The sequence below is a fragment of the Molothrus aeneus genome, unplaced genomic scaffold, assembly GCF_037042795.1.
Source record: "Molothrus aeneus isolate 106 unplaced genomic scaffold, BPBGC_Maene_1.0 scaffold_34, whole genome shotgun sequence".
NCBI classification, from domain to species: Eukaryota; Metazoa; Chordata; class Aves; order Passeriformes; family Icteridae; genus Molothrus; species Molothrus aeneus.
The window spans coordinates 1,699,918-1,718,965 of NW_027099005.1; the positions used below are offsets into that span (position 1 = coordinate 1,699,918).

Genomic DNA, 19,048 nt, shown 5'->3' on the forward strand with positions numbered 1-19,048 from the left:
GGGGTCTGCACCCCACTAAAATGTTTCTCTGCCACGTATAAATTTCAATGGGTTGATGTAGGAATTGTATCAAAAATACCATCCATTTTTACACTGCTGAGATGATTCGATAGGCAGGTGGTTAGAAGTACATTGTGTCAGATTCCTAGACTTAAAGCTGATGTCCAGGCACTGGCCAGGAGCGCTCTCGATGCCCTAAAGCAGCACAAAGTCTTCCTCATGGCTTCCCTGCACTGGGCTGATTCCCCACTTGCCCTTAGTTCTTCTGGCAGACTATGTCTAAAGCTTTTGTCAAGTCACTCTCATGTCAAGTTAGGCCTGCCAGGTTTTTCTTATGCTAGCTGGTGCTAAGGACTTATGTCTGTCTGTGGTAAGCACTTGTTTACTAATGTGAATTGCTTGTGCTTACTTATGTCAAACCAAGGCCTTGTTCCATTGCCAAAGGTGCCTGAGGCCCCCTGCTCCTTGTGGCACCAGTTGCTTTGCTGTGGGATGTTCTGCCTCCCCGGAGAGTAAAGAGGGAGCTGGAGAAAGAGCTGGCCAGGCTGCTCTGGATCCTTTCCCAGCAGCCCTGGCTGAGTGGAGCAGTGCGAGCTGAGCGCAGAGGTGCCCATGGAACAGCCGTGCCCAGGAAGGCTCGGTGGGAAGGGTGATCCAGGAACCACAGGCCTGGCAGCCTGAGCTGCCACCGGGGAAGGCCTTGGAGCAGATCCTCCTGAGTGCCAGCCCACGGCACGTGCAGGGAGCCAGGGCGTCTGCTGGAGGCTGGGAAAGCTCTGCGGAGGGACAGGGACAGCTGGGGGTCCTGGTGGGGTGTTGAGGGCTTCTGTGTGGGAGTTTGGGGGGTTGGTGTTGGTGGGTGTTGGGGGAGGCGTTGTCTGGAAGGTGAGAGGTCTAGGCTGGAATTTGAGTCAGTCTGAAGGCAGCATCTGTGCTTTGGCACAGCTTTGGTTACAGAGGGCAGAAAGAATATCTGTGACTTTTATTCTTCATGGTCCTGATTCTCCTGCAGGGACCAAGAGGGGAGAGCTGTACTTTACTGGCCACTTAGATATCTGTACCAGGGGGAGGATTAGCCCTTTTGCCATGTACTCATTTCCTTGGGCTACTTTTGTAACACTGAGTGGACTTGAATTTCTTGAGAGCTTTTATTCCTTAAGAGAATTAGGATATTATCATCCCTTCATAGGAAACTGTTTGCAAACCAAAGAATGGCCTTTTGTTTGCCTCTGTGTAGTGTTATGTTCTGTAAAGTGACTCTCAGTGGATGATGTTAAGGCAAATGAGTTGCTGCTTTGAGAAGGGAAGCAAAATTCCAACTCTTCACCTTCTCAGGCCATCCCAATGAATTTCGGAAGTTTGCAACTTTTTAGAACTACTTGAGTTGAGCAATGGGAAGTAAAGATTTCCTGAACTGAGGATTCTTAAATGCCAGGTTCTTCTGTGCCTTTGCCACTAAGGTGTTTCTGTGCTGAAGGAAATGACTTCAATGAGAAAATAATTTCAGCATGGAGTAAGAGACCAAGTGCTGCCAGCAGTTGCTCCAGGTGCTGCTGCCAACAGCCCCTGCAGGAAGGAGCACAGCCCCCAATGCACGTGGGCTTTGGCTCCCTGTGGCACAGAAGCCCCCCGGGGGCACAGGTCTCTGGGGCAGGAGATGGGCACCAGCGCTGCCAGGGCTCGGGGGGTGGCAGCTCTGCTTGGGCAGGGACTCTGCCACAGCTGCTGATGTCAGCGCTGCCCGGGCCCCAGGGCTCAGAGCAGCATTCATGCCCTGGCCCACACGTTCCCTGTCCGTGTCACACCCGTGGGTTTAGGATGGCCACCAGCTGGGACGTGTCCCAAGGAGGCCGTGCCAGCTTCTGTGGAAGGTCCTGTGCCCTTCCCAGCGGGGCTGCATCAGCAGCCCTGGGGCTCCTTCTGCTGCCCTGAGCCTGCAGAGCAGGGCAGTGTTTGCTGATGGTTTGAGCTGTTCCTAAAGACCCTATTGGGCTGTCTTAGACACTTGGTGTTAGTGATTTCTTCCAACCTGAGCCCCTTTGGCTGGGCTGGGGGCGGCCCCAAGGCAGGGGGCAGTGTGTGCAGGGGTCCTTTGTGACACGGTGCAGCACGGTCACCATGCCATGGAACGGGTGTCCAAGGGCCCTTTGTGACACGTGGGAAAAAGAAGCTTGCCCGGCTGCTGGGAACAGGCAATGGGGCAGAACGGGACAGAGCGGTGCCGTGAGGAGCCCCCGCACAACGCTCTCGTTCCTGTCTGACCCGCAGCCTTTCCCAGGCGTTATTCCTGCAGCTGAGCTCGAGGCCAGACCACGGGACTTGGTGACCCGTGGCCTTGCCGAGGCTTCTCTTCTGCAGCTGCTCTCGAGGGCAGAGCGTGGCACTTGGTGCCCCAGAGGCATCTCCCATCCCTGCCACCAGTGCCCTCGAGGCCCGACCACAATCCTTGACAGGAATCTCCTGTCCTTGTGGCAGGAGCCCTGGAGACCAGAGTGCAGGACTTGCTGTCCTGTAGCCTTCCCCAGGCTTCTGTCTTGAAGGTGCCTTCCAGGCACAACTGCAGGACGTGCTGACTCAGAGCTTTTCCCAGGCATCTCTCCTGCAAGTAGCCACAAATCCAGCCACTAACATGGAGCAGAGACCCCTGAGAGCGCCCAAGGTGGCCTGGGGGGAAGAGGAGGAAGAAGGCCCTGCAGCTGCCCCAGCATGGGAAACCAAAGAGGTGGTGCCGTTTGAGCTGCCGCAGGAGGGTGAGGGCCAGAGCTGGGCCACAGGCTTGGTGCCTGCAGCCAGCTTGGCACCTTTGCATCCCATCCCATCCCATCCCATCCCATCCCATCCCATCCCATCCCATCCCATCCCATCCCATCCCATCCCATGCAATCGCATTGCATCCCAACCCATCCCATCTCCTGGGGATGTTCCCATGGACAGAATGGAATAGGGATGAAGAAGACATGGAGCAGAGAGACCCAAGAGTGCCCAAGCTGCTCAGGGTGGAGGAGGAGGAAGAAGGCCGTGGACCTGCTCCAACACAGGAAACCAAAGAGGAGGTGACACTCGGGCTGCCACAGGAGGGTGAGTGCCAGAGCTGGGCCACAGGGTGGGTGCCTGCAGCCAGCTTGGCACCTTTGCATCCCATCCCATCCCATCCCATCCCGTCCCCTGGGCCATGCCCATGGACAGGACAGAAGAGGGGCCGGGCAGACACCCCGCAGGGGCCGTGCTCCATCCCCTGGGGCATCCCGGGGCTCTCCCTGCCTGGGGAGCGCAGGGTTGGGCTGTGTTCTCCGGCCTCTCCCGCAGCCCCTCAGTTCTGGCTGTGCTCGCTCTTTCTTTGCCAGGTGCAGCCCTGGAGCGCACACAAGAGCAGGAGCCCGCCCGTGGCCTCTTCCGCAGAACAGCGCAGGTACCTGCAGCCATCCTCACCTGGGCTGGGCTTGCTGGCACCGCGCTTCGAGCATTCCCTGTAACATCCCTGTAACATTGGAGCATTCCCTGTAACATCAAAGGGCTTCTCGGAGCATTCCCTGTAACATCAAAGGGCTTCTTGCCCTTCTCCTACAGCTGGTTTGCAAATTCATGAGGAGAATTAGGGAGGAAGAGACCAGCACCATGGACAGTGGGCTCAGAGCCTATTCGCACATCTTCAAAACTAAGACCAGTGCTGCTCTGCTGGATATGCTGGTAGAGGAGGGCTTTTCCAACCCAAAGCAAGTAAGCAGCCTGTGGCCAGGCTTTGATCCTCCCAGGAATTGCTTGCTCTCCCAAGCCATGCCTGCTGGTCACTGGAACTCTTGGAGGCCATGGCAGCGTGGTGGCAAGGGAAGCACTTGTCTGGAGAAGCTGGGCACATTCCTCCCTCTGGCCGCTTTCCAAGTGTCCCCGTGCCTTGTCCAGGTGCCCGCCCTGGTCAGGTACATCCACCAGTGGCTCCTGGCCAATCAGTTTGCTGAGCACAGGCTGAACAGGAGCCTGCTGGATCTGACGGAAGCACAGCCCGCTGACGCAGTTGTGATGCTCCTGCGTGTGGCCCCGTCCTGTGACAGGTATGGTGCCCACCTGCCCAGAGCGCTCAGGGCTCCCCAGCCCATCAGCCTGTACAGCCTGGCCCAGGTGTCCGAGCAACAGAGAGTTCCAGGGCCCTCTGGCTGCTCCCTTTGCCAGCCCTGGCACGTCAGGCCTCGAGCCTGCTGCCATGCTCCCTCGCTGCCCCTCAGGGGCCTGTCCCCACAGGCCTGGGCTGCCTGGGTGCTGCTGGCCAGTGGCAGTGGGCAGAGGCAGAGCTGGCAGCCAGCTCAGGTCCCCACTGCTGCCCAGGCCCCCGTGCTGTGTCTGAGACCCCCCTGAGACAGAGCTCTAACCCCACAGAGCTGCTTTCACCATGTGGAAGAGCATCATGTGCTCACCCAGGACTGCAGAGGCAACGCTGCTGATCCTCCTGCATGTGCTGGGCAGCTGGCCCAAGCACAGCACGTGCACCTCCGACGGAGACAAAACGGGTGTCTTTGTCCTGGCTGTAAGTTTCTCTAAGTGGCCTTTGCTGGCCCCAAGGCCGCCTCTCCAGCAGCTCTCCATCCCTGTTCCCCCACTGCATCTCCCTGCTGCAGGCGCTGGGCTGAAACCTGGCCCAGGGGCAGCTCCAGGCCCAGCAGGCCCCGTGCTCCCCCTGCCAAGGTCTCTCCGGGCATCTCCCTGCCAAGCTCAGGCCCTGCCACACGGACACCTGGGCACTGAGCGCTGTCTCGGGGCGCTTTGTCCTTTGCAGGCAACCGTGGTGATGTGGAAGATCCTGCAGGTGCCCTGTGTCCCACATATGGTGACGGTCTATTTCCCCCGCCTCTTTGTGCATCTGCTATTCCAAGTGTTCCTCAGCACTCTGGATATGCCAGAGGAGGTCGATGCCTTGTGGAAGGGATGCCAGGAGGAATACGGCCTTGCCACCAGCCCCAACAGGTGCTCCATCCCACTCCTCCTGTCCCTGCCATGTCCCTGGCCAGGAGCCAGCACTCCCAGCGTCACCTGGCCTTTGCTGTGCACGCAGGTTTGCAGTGCGGACCCTGAAGTCCCTGCTCTGCCGCATGCAGCACGAGGGTGTGGTGGTGGCAATTGAACGCAAACATGGCTGGGACACGCTGTTGTGTGCTGACACCCACCACTATGCCGTGGCTCTGCTGGCCAGGTGAGAGCCCCTTCTCCCCACAGCCTCTGACATTTGTGCTCCGGGCCCAGGGAGCTCCACAAAGTCCCCGAGTCATGGGCCAGAGGGCCTTGTCACCGAGGGATGGCCAAGCAGAGTGGAAAAGGCTCGAGGAGGAGGCTGCCCAGCAGGAAAACGCAGAGGAGGCTGCCCAGCAGGAGCTGCCTCCCAAATAGCCCAGGGCTCCTTGCAGGATGCTGGGGAAAGAGCAGAGCTCTGGCTGTCAGTCCTGGCAGAGCTTTGTCCCCCTGGCCCACAGGCTTGGCTCCTTTTTCTCCTGCCAGGGAGATGTGCTGTGTCTCCATCCCCTTGTGCTCCCGCATCGCTCGCTACCTGCTGCGGCTGCTCAGCACACAGGAGCCACGCTGGGAGCTGCCCGCCCTGGCCTTCCTTGTGGAGGTGAGCCTGATGGCCAGCGCTGCCTGGCTGAGCTGCCTGCCAGCTCTCTGCCCTCTGGGAGCCGCAGCCGCCTGGGACGGTGCCCGCACCCTGTGCTGCTGCCCGGGCCCAGCCCTGTGCGGTTCTGGGCTGCTGCCGGCCGGCTCCCCTGTCACTGCCCTGTGCCTTTCAGGTCCTCCAGTTCCTGGACTTGAGTCAACGTGGTGCTAACAGAGTCCTGCAAATCTTGTCAAGGCAGCTGCAGAGCGAGTGCAGAGAGAGGCGTCGCCTGGCGCTCAGGGCCCTTCTCGAGCTCATTGAGGAGCCCTTCATGGTGAGAAGGGGGCAGCAGCTGAGGCTGAGCTGGGGAATGCAGTCACTTCGGCTTGGCAGGGCTTTGGGCGCTGGGGCAGCTGCTCCCAGCTCTCCTGCCTCCCAGTTCAGCTGCCCGCGTGCTTCGGGACAGGCCTTTGGCCTCTGGGCCCTGCGGCAGCAGGATGGCATTTCACAAACTTGTCTTCCACACAGACCAAAAAAATGTGGAGCCTGACTGAAAGTCTTGTGCAGTTCCTGTGGGACGCAGATGGAGAGATAGTTAGCATGACAGTCATGCTACTGAGCTTTATTATCTTGGACAAGGACACGCTGATGCCCGGCCCCATCACACTGCAGCTGCTTGAGGCGCTCCTGCCACTCTTTGACCACGTAAGGCTCACTGCCCCCAGCCACGGCCACTGGCTGCTGCCCGCACACTGTGTCCTGTGCATTTGCAGGCCTGCGCCAAGCTGAGCCCCGTGCAGCCGCAATGCTGAGGTCTTTTTTTCTTGCTTCCATACAGAACAATAGCCAGGTGCAGCTGCTCTCCATCCTGCTCTTCTGAACATTGGTGACTCTTCCAGAAAGGGAAAATGAAAAAAAGGCCCTGAAGACACCCCTGCGCCAGAGCCTGCTGCCCCTCTTCTTCCACTGCCATGATGACAATCGGCTTGTGGCACAGGTGAGGACTCGTGGGCTGCTGCTGTCCCCCTGGCAGGGGGCTCGGCTGCCTCCTGGCCTGGCACCTGCCGGGCTGCAGCCTCCTGCAGGCCTTGGCACAGGGACGCGGGTCCTGCGCCCTGGGCTGTGGGGCCATCTCCGCGTCTCTGCTGCTCTCCAGGCTTCTCAGGAATCGCTGCTTTGTGTGGCCGAGTTCCTGAAGAGGAAGGATCTTGAAAGACTGGTGAAGAGCCAGAATCTGTGGAAGTTCAGCGAGTGCCTGGTAAGGACGGCCTGGAAGCCCCAGCCTCAGCCCAGAGAAGCCCCCTGAGGGAGGTGCACAGAGTGTGGGGCTGGCAGCTGTGCCCCTGCCCGCTGCTGCAGCCAGAGGCCTTGCAGGCTCTTCTCCAGGCTCCCAAGGGCCCGAGCAGGGGGCCGATGGAGCCCCGGCCCGGCGGGGCTGCAGGGCGGGCCGGCACCACGGCTCCCCGGGCAGCAGCCGGCCCCCTCTGCCCCCTCCCCTCGGGAGCCCTTGGCCAGCGGCTGCTGGCTGCGCCTCAGGGCTGTGCGCCCAGGGGAAGCCGGGGCCGGGCGTAGGCAGCGCCCCGCCCAGGGGCTGAGCCTGCGCCAAGCCTTCCCTCCTGCCGCTCTCTCCAGCTGACAGAGGACAGAAGCAGAGCGGCCGAGCACCTGCGCCAAGCCCTGCCCTACCTGCAGAGCCCACAGGAGTCCCTGCGAGCGGCGGCCATCAGGTTCACGGGTGAGCCACGAGCCCGGGCTCCCTCCCAGGCCCCGCCCGCCGCAGCTCGGCCCCAGCCCCGCCTGCTGCCCCAGCAGCGCCAGCTGGGCCCGGCGCCGTGGAGCCCCGCCTGGCCTGGGCATTGCTGCTGCCGCCCTCTGGCAGCCGTGCCCTGGGGCGGCAGCGTGCGCCAAGGGCCGGGCTGAGCCCTGCCGGGCCAGCAGCCCGTGTGGCCACAGCGCCGGCAGCGCCGCTGGCAGGGAGCTGTGCCGCTGGCGCCCTCACAGGCTCTGTGTTCACAGGGATGGCCGCGCGGCACCTGAGGGGGAAGAAGGAAGAGCTCCGGCTCATCTACAACGGTGAGTGAGGCCAGCGGGGGCTGCCGGGGGAGCTGCAAGCCCTGCCCCGGCTGCCGAGGGCTCTGCTCCCTGTGCGCACCAGGGCTGGCGTGGGCAGAGCACACACAGATTTCAGGGCCACTCGGGGGATTCATGGCCAGCAGCTTCGGGCTGGTCCCCTTGGTCCCTGCTCCCTCCTGGCCATGGCTAGAGCCAGCTGCCATGGCCGTGCCAGGGCGCTCTCCTCGGCTCCCCGCAGATGCGGCATCTGACCATGGCTCTGTCCCTCTCTCTTTCAGCCCTTCAACACCTGACAGAGGACACCAGCAGTGCCGTGTCAGACGTGGCACTTGCAACATTGCATGTCCTCCAGGCACTGCAGAGTGAGCCATATTCCGTCTTCCAGAGGCTGCAAGATCAGCTCCGCAGGGCATGGATGACTCGGCCTCGTCTCTCGGTGCTCGGCTGGCTGCGCTGCTGCAGCTCTGCAGAGAGCTGATGCCAGAGGCTCTATCTGCTGGGACCACCTGAGCCAGGGGGAATTTTCCATTTCTTTCAGATTGTTCTTTTCTTCTTTCTGGTTGTTCTTTAGTATATCAATATAGAGTTTGTTATAATACACAGACTCCCAGGAGCTTTCTTCTGCTACCCAGGCTCTGCAGGGCTTAGGGGAAAAGGGGGACAAGGGTGCCTGGGCTCGGAGAGCTGCCCAGGCGTGCAGTGTTGCAGGGAAAATGGCCAGAAACCCCTTGGCCTTTGATGGTTCTGTGGAAGCTTTTGTGCTGGTGACAGAGCGGCCCTGGGCAGTGACACGGGCAGCACAAAAAGTCTGGGTTCCTTTGCTTCTGATTGCCAAGGCATGTGTGGGGCTGTAACTCACCAGGGCCCTGCATCAAAGTGTGCATGTGGCTCTCTCCCTTCTTCTAGGGCAGATGAATATCCTGCATCCCAGGATGACAGAGCAGCTCTTGCAATGAGGGCCTTTCCACGTCCAGCGTGGATAAACACCGCCTGATCAGATCTTGGCACTCTGGGCACAGAAACCAGAAACCACCGGGCAGTTGGAGAAGGCTCCTGTTGGCTTTGCCCCAGTATTCCCATGCCCAGCCTTGCTGGATGTGCTCAGAGCTGGGCCTAAACTTTCCCATCAATTCCCTGTTTTGGAGGAGAGCAGGAGAGCAGGACATGTGCCACCTCCTCAGCAGCTGCCAGAGCGGGATGGCCACGAGCCCGCTGCTGTCTCCCAGCACTGGGATTCCCCCCGTGGCCAGAGATGAGGATCCACCTTGAGAGAGCCCTTGTGGCAGCGAGAGCTGATGGTCCCAGCTGATGTTCTGGCCCCTCCTGAAAGGGTGCTCCCCGCAGACCATCTGGTGCAGCAGGATGCCCAGGGACCAGATGGTAGCTGGCTTGCCATAGTACCAGCCAAAGTGGGTCCATTCTGGGGGGCTGTATGACCGTGTTCCTATGGAATAGAGATGGAGTTCAGCAGGGGGATGCTGCTGCTCCCAGAGCCTGGCCCCAGCATCCCTGGGCATGTGGGGGCTGCCCCAGTGGCACACGGGGTGACCACTGCCCTCTCGCCAGCACCTGGGACTTGTGTACAGACTTGGGGTTGGGAAAGAAGCCACTGGTGCTTGAAGAGGGCTGTGGAAACCCTGGCAAGGCCCAACCATGACAAGGAAGAACCCACTCAGTGCTGGTGAAAAACCATGCTGTTGTGAATTCAAATGAGGCCTGATTTTGAGAAGGAAATAGGCTCTCGTTTATCAAAACAAACTACAGAGGACAGGGAGTTTGAGATAAGCCCAAACTCCCACGCAACAACCCAAAGATAACAACATGTCCCAAACACACTGGGTTCCCCCCCATATAGTACATCCCTCAGAAGGAGAGGAACCCCAACCCAACCAAACCCTCATTTTATAACCCCTCTCGGGTCCAGGATTGGTGGGGTTTGGATCCGCATGTTGATTGGTCGTTTTCCGGTGTTCTCGTTGATCCTTATCGATATTCATTCTGGACCAATCATTTTCTCAGGGTGTCGAATGATTGCTCAAGTCCCCTGTCCAATCACCTCCCGCCTCCCTTCAACTATCACCCCCACCAAACCCTGGACTTCCCCTCCCCAGGACCCACAACAAACACCCATCAACTCTCCCCAAAATAACAATTCCCAACCCAGCCCCAATTCAACACAAATTGAATGTAATAAGGAGCAGTACGTTTGTTCATTAATTAAATCAATAGCTAAATAATTATACAATATAAAAGCAATAACTAAATAGCTAAAACCGCTTGATTCTTAAATGTGCAGCCACACATGGTTGCTTGGCTTGCAGGAATCATATAGTGCTTTGGGAATTCCATGGTAAAGATATACCTTATAAGGAAAAGTTCACCCAGAGGTCACAGAGGAAGGCTGTAACAACAATCCTTAAACTCACAAGAATTGCTTAGGCTTGCAGGAATCGTATAGTGTTCTGAAAATTCCACTGTATAGGTATGCCTTATAAGGAAAAGTTCACTCAGCGGTTAAAAGAGGAGGACTTGGAGCCTTCATCCCACGACCACCAGAAGGCAGAAAAACACCCCCTAGCAACTGAACGGGGAAGCGCAAAAGACAGACCACATCATCCCTGAACCCGGGAGAAGAAGGCAATAAAAGGCAAACCTTGGGGATAGGAACGGTGCGAGCCTAGAGGAGCGGAGACTCCCGGCTGCCCAGCGCTGGACTTTGCTTATTCTTGCTTGCATAATAATAATAATAAAAAAATAATAATTGTATGATCCTTAAATCCAGTGAACTTGGTTATCACACCCATGAAATGTTTTGTCTCACGCAAAGAAGAAAGAAGCCACAAGCCAACACTCTTCTTTATTGCTACACTGTTTTCTTTGGTTACTTCTCTAATAGGAATGACTTTGGGGTGTGATTTGTTTGTTTCTCTCTTTCGTTCCTTGGGGCGCACGGCGGCTCCTCCGTTGGGTTCGCGGGGCAACGGAGGAACGGCCACGAGCTCCAGCGGCTCCGCAGCAGCAGCAGCAGCAGCAGCAGACGCAGCAGCAGCAGCAGCAGCAGCAGCAGCAGCAGCAGCACTTCTCTTGATCGGTTTTCAGCTCGACTTTTCCCTTGCTCCGCATCCCCTTCTCCCTCCCACTCACTGTATTCCCGTCCCGTCCCATCCCGGGCTGTGCCGTCCATGTTCCGCCTCTCCCAGCCCGGCTGATGCCGCGTCCCGCAAGGTGCCCCTTGGCAGGGCCGCCCCGTCCCCGCCCCTGCCCGGCCCGCCGTGGTTCCGCCTGGGCCGGGCTCTCTCCGTACCGGCTGTGGCGCCGCAGGAAGAGCCGCTTGCTCTGGTGCTGGCGGAGCATCGCGGTCTTTTGGCTCGGCCTGGCGCGGGCTCTGGCCCAGCCCCGGCCGAGGCCCCGGCCCCGAACGAAGCCCCTGCCGCGGTTCCGCCCGCAGCCGCTCCGCTGCCGCCCAGCTCCCGCCCCATGGCCGAGAGCGTGGCCAGCAGCTTCCCCGCTCCGAGCTCCGCTGCTCGCCAGCTCGGCCGCCGGCCCCGAGCCGCCGCAGCCCGGGGCGGCTCAGCAAGCAGCAGCGCGCCGGGCGGGCGCGTGCCCCGGGCAGAAGAGCAGCAGCGCGGTGCCCCCCGCACGGGCGGAGAAGCCTCCCCTGGAGCAGCTCTACCGGCAGGGCCCGCTGCTGGGCAGTGGCGGCTGTGGCAGCGTTTACTCCAGGACCCGGCTCGCCGACGGCGCCCCGGTAAGAGACGGGGCCGGCTCGCAGGGGAGCGGCAGGCGGCGGGCAGCGGGCGGTGGGCAACGAGCTCAGCCCACTGCTCACCTTGGCTCGCAGGTGGCCATCAAGCGAGTGTCCCGGAGCGCATCTCGGAGTGGGCGCGGCTGGTGAGTGAGCGGGGCCAGCGGGAGGAGCCGGCGGGGAGGAGCCGGCGGGGCGGGCCGGGCGGGGCTGAGGCGAGGCCTGGCAGGGTGGCAGCCGGAACGCTGCGAGGGCAGCGAGCGTGGAGTGAGCGGGGGCCGCGCAGCGCCCTGGGCCGGGCCATGGCGAGCCGCGGCGGGGCCGGGCAGGGGCTGCCTGAGGCACGGCGCAGCATCGGCCCCGCTGACGGCATCGCGGTCCCCCCGCAGCGCAACGGCGCCCTTGTGCCCCTGGAGCTGGCGCTGCTGTGGATGGTGTCGTGGCCTGGCTCCACGGCGTCGTGCGGCTCCTGGACTGGTTCGACGTGCCCGAGGGCTTCGCCCTGGTCATGGAGCGTCCGCAGCGCAGTGAGGACCCCTGGTACTTCCTGCACGAGCGGCGGTTCCTGACGGAGCCCGTGGCGCGGGGGCTGTTCCGCCAGGTGCTGGAGGCCGTGCAGCACTGCAGCGGCCGCGGCGTCCTGCACCGCGACATCAAGGCCAAGAATGTCCTCGTCGACCTGGCCACGGGCAAGGCGAAGCTCATCAACTTCGGCTGCGGCATGATCCTCCAGGACACGTTCTACACCCGGATGTCAGGTGAGCCCAAGCCAGGGCCCAGCCGGGCAGCTGAGTTCCCCGCTTTGCTGGCAGAGGGGGAAGAGGGGGGAAGGAAGGAGGGGGAATCCTTCTTCAGCCAGCTGCAGCCAAGTTGCTTTTTGGCAGGGCAGGGGCTGGCTGTTGTGGAACGGGAGCTGGCTGGGAGGGAGGGAAGGAAGGCAGGAGGGAGCAGCATGGGCCTGATGAGCTGCGCCCGTGTCCCATAGGAACGCCGGAGTACAGCCCACCAGAGTGGATCCTCTTTGGCTGCTACCATGGCCAGCCAGCCACTATCTGGTCCCTGGGCATCCTGCTCTATGAGCTGGTCTGCGGGCACCTTCCTTTCCGCACCAACAAGGACATCGTCCAGGGCCAGCTCGTCTTCCCGCCCCGGGTGTCTCAAGGTGGGGATGCGCCTTCAAGGCACGAGGGGAAGAACGGGGTTGGGAGGGGCACCTGACACATAAGCATCCTGCCCTTGCACCTGGTGACGAGGTGGATCTCCTGGGCTTAGCTGGAGGAGGTGGCACCTGTGCCTCTGTGCTGGTGTCCTCCGCAAGAGAGGATCAATAGGAAGCTTTTGGGTGCAGCTCTGAGCACTCCTGGTGTTGCCTGGGCACTGTGGAATGTGGGAGAGCACGGACAGGAGCCTTCTGGTTTCTCTCTGCAGAGTGCCAGCACCTCATCAGGTGGTGTTTATCCATGGACCCCACACACAGGCCATGCTTGGAGGACCTTTTTGAGCATTCTTGGCTGCAGGAGCCCTGCCTGGCCCAGGAGACAGCAGAGATGCATCCTGAGCACAGTAGAATCCAGGAGCCCAGCAAGCAGCAGCGGCACGCGTCTCGTGGCACTGGAAGAAAACCCCGGAGCGTTTCCCTGCGGCCGCGGCGCGGAGGAGAGAGCGCAGCCGAGGAGATGCTGCTTCCGCTGGTCCCCACGAGCTGTGGAGGGAGCGGCTCCGTACTGCCCGTCCTATTGGAGAAGTGGTGGCAGTTCAGTGAAGGTGACATGGATTGGGACAGAGGAAACATCCCCCTGCAGCTCAATGGCATCGTGATGTCCCCGCAAGCCGAGGCACAGCTGGCGTGTTCTTCTGGAGCACGACATGGAGCTGGGAACACCATCCTGGACCTGGCCACTGGCGGGGCAGAGCCAATTGGTTTTGGCTGCCGCCCCTGCATGAAGGACACGCTCTGCACTCCGATGAAATCAAGATGAGTCCCCAGCCGGCGCAGGGGCGGGGGGATGCTGGTGCTTCCAGGCACGGCAGGGCTCGGCCTGGCCACGTGCCGGAGGTTCCCTGCCCAGCAGCGCCGGGGAATATTAATTTTTCTGCTGGCCGCCGAGCTGCTTTTTGGCGGGACAGGGGACGGATGTTGTGGAAGGGGAGCCGGCTCCTGGCCTTGCTGACAGCTTCTGCCAGCCAGCCTGGCACGGGCTGAGGCGGGGGCAGCCAGCCTGACAAAAGCATCCATCCATGTGGATGGGGGGTGGCAGAGGGGGCGACGGGTTCTGTAGCCGTGCCCCAGCTGGTCTGCTCTGCAGGCCCTTGAGGAAGAGGTGCGTTTACGGGCAGGAAAGGTGGGGATTTTCCCCACCTCTGAACAGGTTTAATTCTCACATGGAGTGGTCAGACCCTCCTCAGGCCTCTGAAACGGTGACAGGTTTTGTGCTTTTTCTTGTTTCCAGGTCTTGTTTTGAATTGGCTTTCATGCAATTGTTCTTTTGTTTTCCCAGGAGGATTACACCTGGTGCCCAGACCGGACAGGGAAGCGCCTGCAGCGTCCGTGGAGCGCGTCCAGTGCCAGCGCTGCCCCAGGGGCCACGGTCTGCAGGGACAGCCCCTTCCAGAAGGACGAGGACCTGGTTTGGGATCGGCTCCTCTCCTGGCAGCAGCTCTCCAGAGGTGGGCACCCGGCTCCACAGCTCGACTGGCAGAAGGGCTCCGGGCAGATGGCAGCAGGCACACGGGCATCCCGCTCTTGCAGCTGCTGAGGAGGTTGCTGTGCCATGATTAAGCAGAGGAGGTGGAACGTGGCCTGCCACGCTGCCCTTCTCTAAAAACAGAGAATGGGTCGGGAGGTTTGGGCTCTGAGCAGAGCCAGCAGCCTGGCCTGGGCACAGGCCATGGCGGGACAGGGGGACAGGAGCCTGCTGCCACTGACCGTGGCTCTCTGGTTTCTCTCCGCAGGCTGCCAGCACCTCATGCCATGGGAACTGCACCGCTCGGCCTGCCAGCCTGGGAGGGCTGGAGGGCGGCTGGTGTTCATTTGCTGTCAAAATAAATTTGTTTGGGTTTTTTTTGTCATCGTCATCATCAGAGCGTTTCTTTCCTCCTTTTCCAAGCTTTTGGCCTCCCTTTCTCCAGGGTAATCTTTTTGTGTCCATCCTCAGCCTCTTGATGGCATTTGGCAGGGGGGGTTAAGCAACATGAAAAATTCAACAACAGCTCCTGTAGCCAACTGCAGCAGCTCCTTCAAGAGCCCCTTCCAGTGAGGTCTGCATGTGCCTTGTAAAAGGAAGTGCTTTGCAGCGATGGGGTTGTTGCCCTGCTGCAAAAGCTGGGAGGAACTCAGAAATGGCAAAATGCCAATTTGGCTCAACCACCACCCAGGTTCTTCATCTTTTCCCTCTGCTCCGTGATAGGCAGGCAGGGCTGGACTCCAGGAAAGTTCAAGTTCTTGGTGCTCCCTGGCATCAAAGTGATCCAGTAAACTCTTGTATGCAGGGACTGCAACAGGGCTACTTGTCAGAACCCAGGAAATTCCTCTGGCTGCCCTGGAGGACTCGAGCCCCTGTCCAGGGGACACAGAGACCTTGGCACAGAGCCTAAGACCCCTGTGCCTTTGATTTAGCCCTTGGATAAAACGATTACCAACCTTATATGAAGAATTGCGAGCCATGAAAGTTTTAAGTAGAATGAAAATGAATTTATCATGGGGTGAAAAATAGATTTTTGGGGTTTCTAGATGGGGATTCAGGGGGCAAGTTGGAGCAATCGGGGTGTGTCCAGCCTTTCTCCTTCTTCTTCTTCTTCTTGGCCTCCATCTTCTGCTATGATGTTGACACTTTTAGATTGGTCTAGAGTAGAAGCTCACAGTCTAACATAGGTGATAGGTATTGGAAAATAATTGTAAATATCGTACATGTAGTTTTTAGTATAAAAAGATAACACCTCCTCGGAGCCGGCAGAATGCCTCTGACTGTCTTGCTGAGCGGACCTCATCAGGACAGGAGAAAGAATTTTATAGATAAGATACAATAAACAACCTTGAGACCAAGAATGGAAGAGCTCTGACTCCTTCTTCGAGCACCAGGCTGGGAGAAGAGACTTTCTAACGTATATCAGGGTCACTCTGACCAGCTAGAGATCCTGAGATCTCCTAAGAAATATTTTTTGGGTCCTTTTAAATGTTGTTATTTTCTTATATATGTTCAGCTGTTCTAAGAAGTTACTCGCAAGGTCTCTAGGACAAGATTTTTTAGTAAATAAAGAAGGGGGAGTTGTGGGGGCCAGAGATCCAGCCAGAGAAGAACTTACTGTGCTCCCCTGGAGGGCCAACTCCTGACCCACTGACTTTTAGTTTGGGCGAGCAAATATGACCCCCAGCTGCCTTTGCAACTTTATGTTGATCCCCCAGTACTCATTGGTCCTTCCCTTTGTGTTCTGCCCCTAAGCCCTTATCCCATTGGTTACCAGTTTTGTCCCGCCCCTTGCCTTCCCTATATAATCCTGTTTTTCCCTGGTTCTGAGAGTTTCTGTCCCTGGCTCCCTATGCAGAGTGTCCTGCTCTTAATAAAGGCTTCTTCTCTGTGGAACGCCATGCAGAGCTCCAGCCTTTTTTCTCCGTGTCACCTGAAGAAGGAAGCTGAACATCACACGCTGCTCTGGGAGGAGGATGTGCCTGTGCCCCTGAGCTGTCCTTCTTAGGAGGCTCTTCAGGAAGGTTGTGGCGCCCTTACCACGGCCACCCTGCCACCACAGCAAGCAAGAGCCTCAGCAATGCCCTTGTTCCTAGAGGCTGTTCTTGTTCACTTGCTACTGATGAGTAATTTGGGATCACAGCCACCAGGACAGTCCTGGAAGCCCTGGAAGTTACCTGCTGAAATACTCAGCATCAGTCAATTAACAATACAGAGTGCAATACACATTCTCCAGCTCATGGCTCTGTCCCATGAGCTTCTCCGTGACTGGATGTGACATGTTTGGGGATTTCTGCTCTTTGGGCATTTGTTTCCTCTTGCATTTCATTGGAATGAGGCAGTTGTTGCATATAGGTTTTATGGGCAATTTTTTTCCTCCATAGGGAGAGTAGAAAAGAATACAGGGAGAGTAGAATAGAATACAGCAGCATGCCTAATTGGTTTATTAAAATCAATGAGTTAGAAAGTAGTAAGCAGCTATGGAACTGAGGAAAAGGGAATATTAATAGACTATGATAAAACACTCCACAGAAAACACAATTATGCTAAAGAGTATCCTTCTCCTTTTGCAGAAAGGCCCCTCCCTGAGGACATAACCAGGGTGGTACAGAAAGCTGCATCAAGAGCTTGTGGGGGGAAACGGAGTTCTTTGTGTTGTAATGCCTATGGAAATTCTGTGCAGTGACAGAGCTCTTGTAAGAGCTGTAAATTGGTACAATGCCTTCAGGCCTAAATTCAAGCTAGAAGCGTGCTCCCAGAGCAGCAACCTTTCTGTCACTGCTCTTGGACTGCAGCTTCAGAAACAGGCAAGACAGACCTCAGCTTCGAAAATCTAAAAGCTCCTTTTCAGTTCCTTGATCAGATTCAGGATATACCAGATTGCCAAGCAGTATGGATTCTATTTGCCACCTGTATGCCAGTTGTCTTCTGTTAATTGGGCAGTTTTCCTTATCTCTTCCACAGCCAATCCTCCCTCCAGAGGAGACATCTGCTGATAATAAGCTATTGAATGTCACTGCATGGCTGATAAGAACTACAGCATCCCATTGGGAGATGCTCCACCCAGAGGGAGGAGCCAAGCATGGATACCCAGATATAATCTTGAAATTCTGGAACACCAGCACAGCTTCTCCTCTGGATTTCCCAGAAGAACAGCTGCCTCTTCCAGTGGATCTTCAGAGGAAGACTACACCTTTCTACAGGATCCCTGCTCCAACAGAACCACACCTGACACTCCAGGAGGGCTGCAGCCACAATTCCAATTGGACTGCTACCAACACCCTGACCCACAGGGTGTCAGGTTGTATTCTGACTCTGTCAGTGCTGTTTTGGTTTACTGCATTGTTTATTTTATCTTTTTATTTTCTTCCCTAATGAGGAACTGTTATTCTTGATTTTTACCTGAGAGCCCCCCTTAATTTAAAATTCATGACAATTCAGAAGGAAGGGATTTACATTTTTCCATTTCAAGAAAGGCTCCTGCCTTCCTTAGCAAACACCTGTCTTTCCAAACCAAGACAGAGGAGCCACCTGTGTTATACATGTAAATACTTAACACAAAAAAAGCAAGAGCCTCAAAAAGGCAAAACAGCTTGGTAATTTGTAGAAAGTAACTTGGATCAAAACCAAAATGTGTTAATAGATCGGTCTGAAGATGACATTCACAATTTTCCTGGTGATATTGTGCACTGTACTGTAACAGTGGATAGTAACTGGACATAGCCAGTAGGATAACTGGATATGCTTTTCAAACTTAGTATTCATTGAATTATTCATTGAATTCTCATCCTTCTGTACACTTCAGCTCTGCTGTAAACTTCAGAGACATTTTTTCACAAACTTCTAACAAGTTACTCTGGATCCATAATTCCTGAGACCAAAGGGAGTCCAAATGTCAAGTGGGATTACTCTTTCTCAAAGCCTGGAGTCACACAGAATGAAGCAGTACTTAAATCATCGTGTGCATCCCATATACGTAACAGTCCAGTTACTGACCATCTGCAAGAATTTTTTGACTTTTGCTACAAATTACCTTCAAGAATAAGCTACAAATAATATCTTGAACCTGTTTAAATTCAGGGATGGCATTACAATTGCCCTAAAAAATTCTAAGGGCACCTAGTGCTGTTGCAGTAATACAAGAGAACTGTAAGTGTGTATTACTAGTTGTTATTCATATTAGGTAAAAGTGGATCAGCTCAGCTTTGCAAAGCAAGAAACAAGTCATGGAGAGTTGAAATGATGGATTTGGGACAGTGTAGCCAGTCTGCTTTTTGTGAGAGATGCTCTTAAGCAGTGGCAGTAGTAATGTACTCATCTCCTGTATCTGTGCTCCTTGTGATCTACTATCCACCTCTGCAATTTTTTCTGCTCTGTTTTTTTTCTTTATGTCTTCAGCTGAGTACCAAAAGGAAACACAGAACTGCAGTGTTGCTACCCAAATAATAGATCTTTTTTTCAAACTAAAAAATACCCAGGGCTTTTAGAAAACACAACAGAAGTGTTGCAAAGTATAAACAATAAAATATATTGAACAGTATTTTGACATTACACTACATCAGCCAAAGAAATGGATAGTAGAGCTTGAGGAACAAGGATAGAAATGAAGTTTTGTTAAAAGGGCTTATTTTGGTCTCTATGTGGTAACTGTCATCACCCTGATGTAAATACTTCACAATCTCTTTAAATTTTCCTAAGTTGTATTCTTTTGCAATCAGCTATGATTTTTTAAATTTCTCCTGCACCCATAACTGAATGATCTGAGCACAATCTCCAAACAAGACAAATGGTAAAGTAGCAAAGGGCTGCAATAACTGAGCAGCCAACAGGATAAGCCACACTGGCATCTCTTGGCTTTACCAAATCCTCTGTGAGTGTTTTCGTTTCTTTTCCTCTTTGGTTTAAAATGCAACATATTTTCATTCCTTCTGATGACTCACCTCTGATAGAAAAAGGCAGTAGCTGTTT

At 56.4% G+C, this 19,048-nt stretch overlaps 1 protein-coding gene across 1 annotated transcript; it reads left to right on the plus strand.

Moving 5' to 3' along the window:
* Window positions 1-10,859: 10,859 nt before the first annotated feature.
* On the plus strand, window positions 10,860-13,375 carry LOC136570446 (serine/threonine-protein kinase pim-1-like). The gene is given in 7 exon segments (XM_066570916.1): window positions 10,860-11,399; window positions 11,493-11,514; window positions 11,517-11,542; window positions 11,786-11,824; window positions 11,827-12,154; window positions 12,382-12,558; window positions 12,825-13,375. Coding segments are annotated over 7 exon segments (1,683 nt in total).
* Window positions 13,376-19,048: the final 5,673 nt, after the last annotated feature.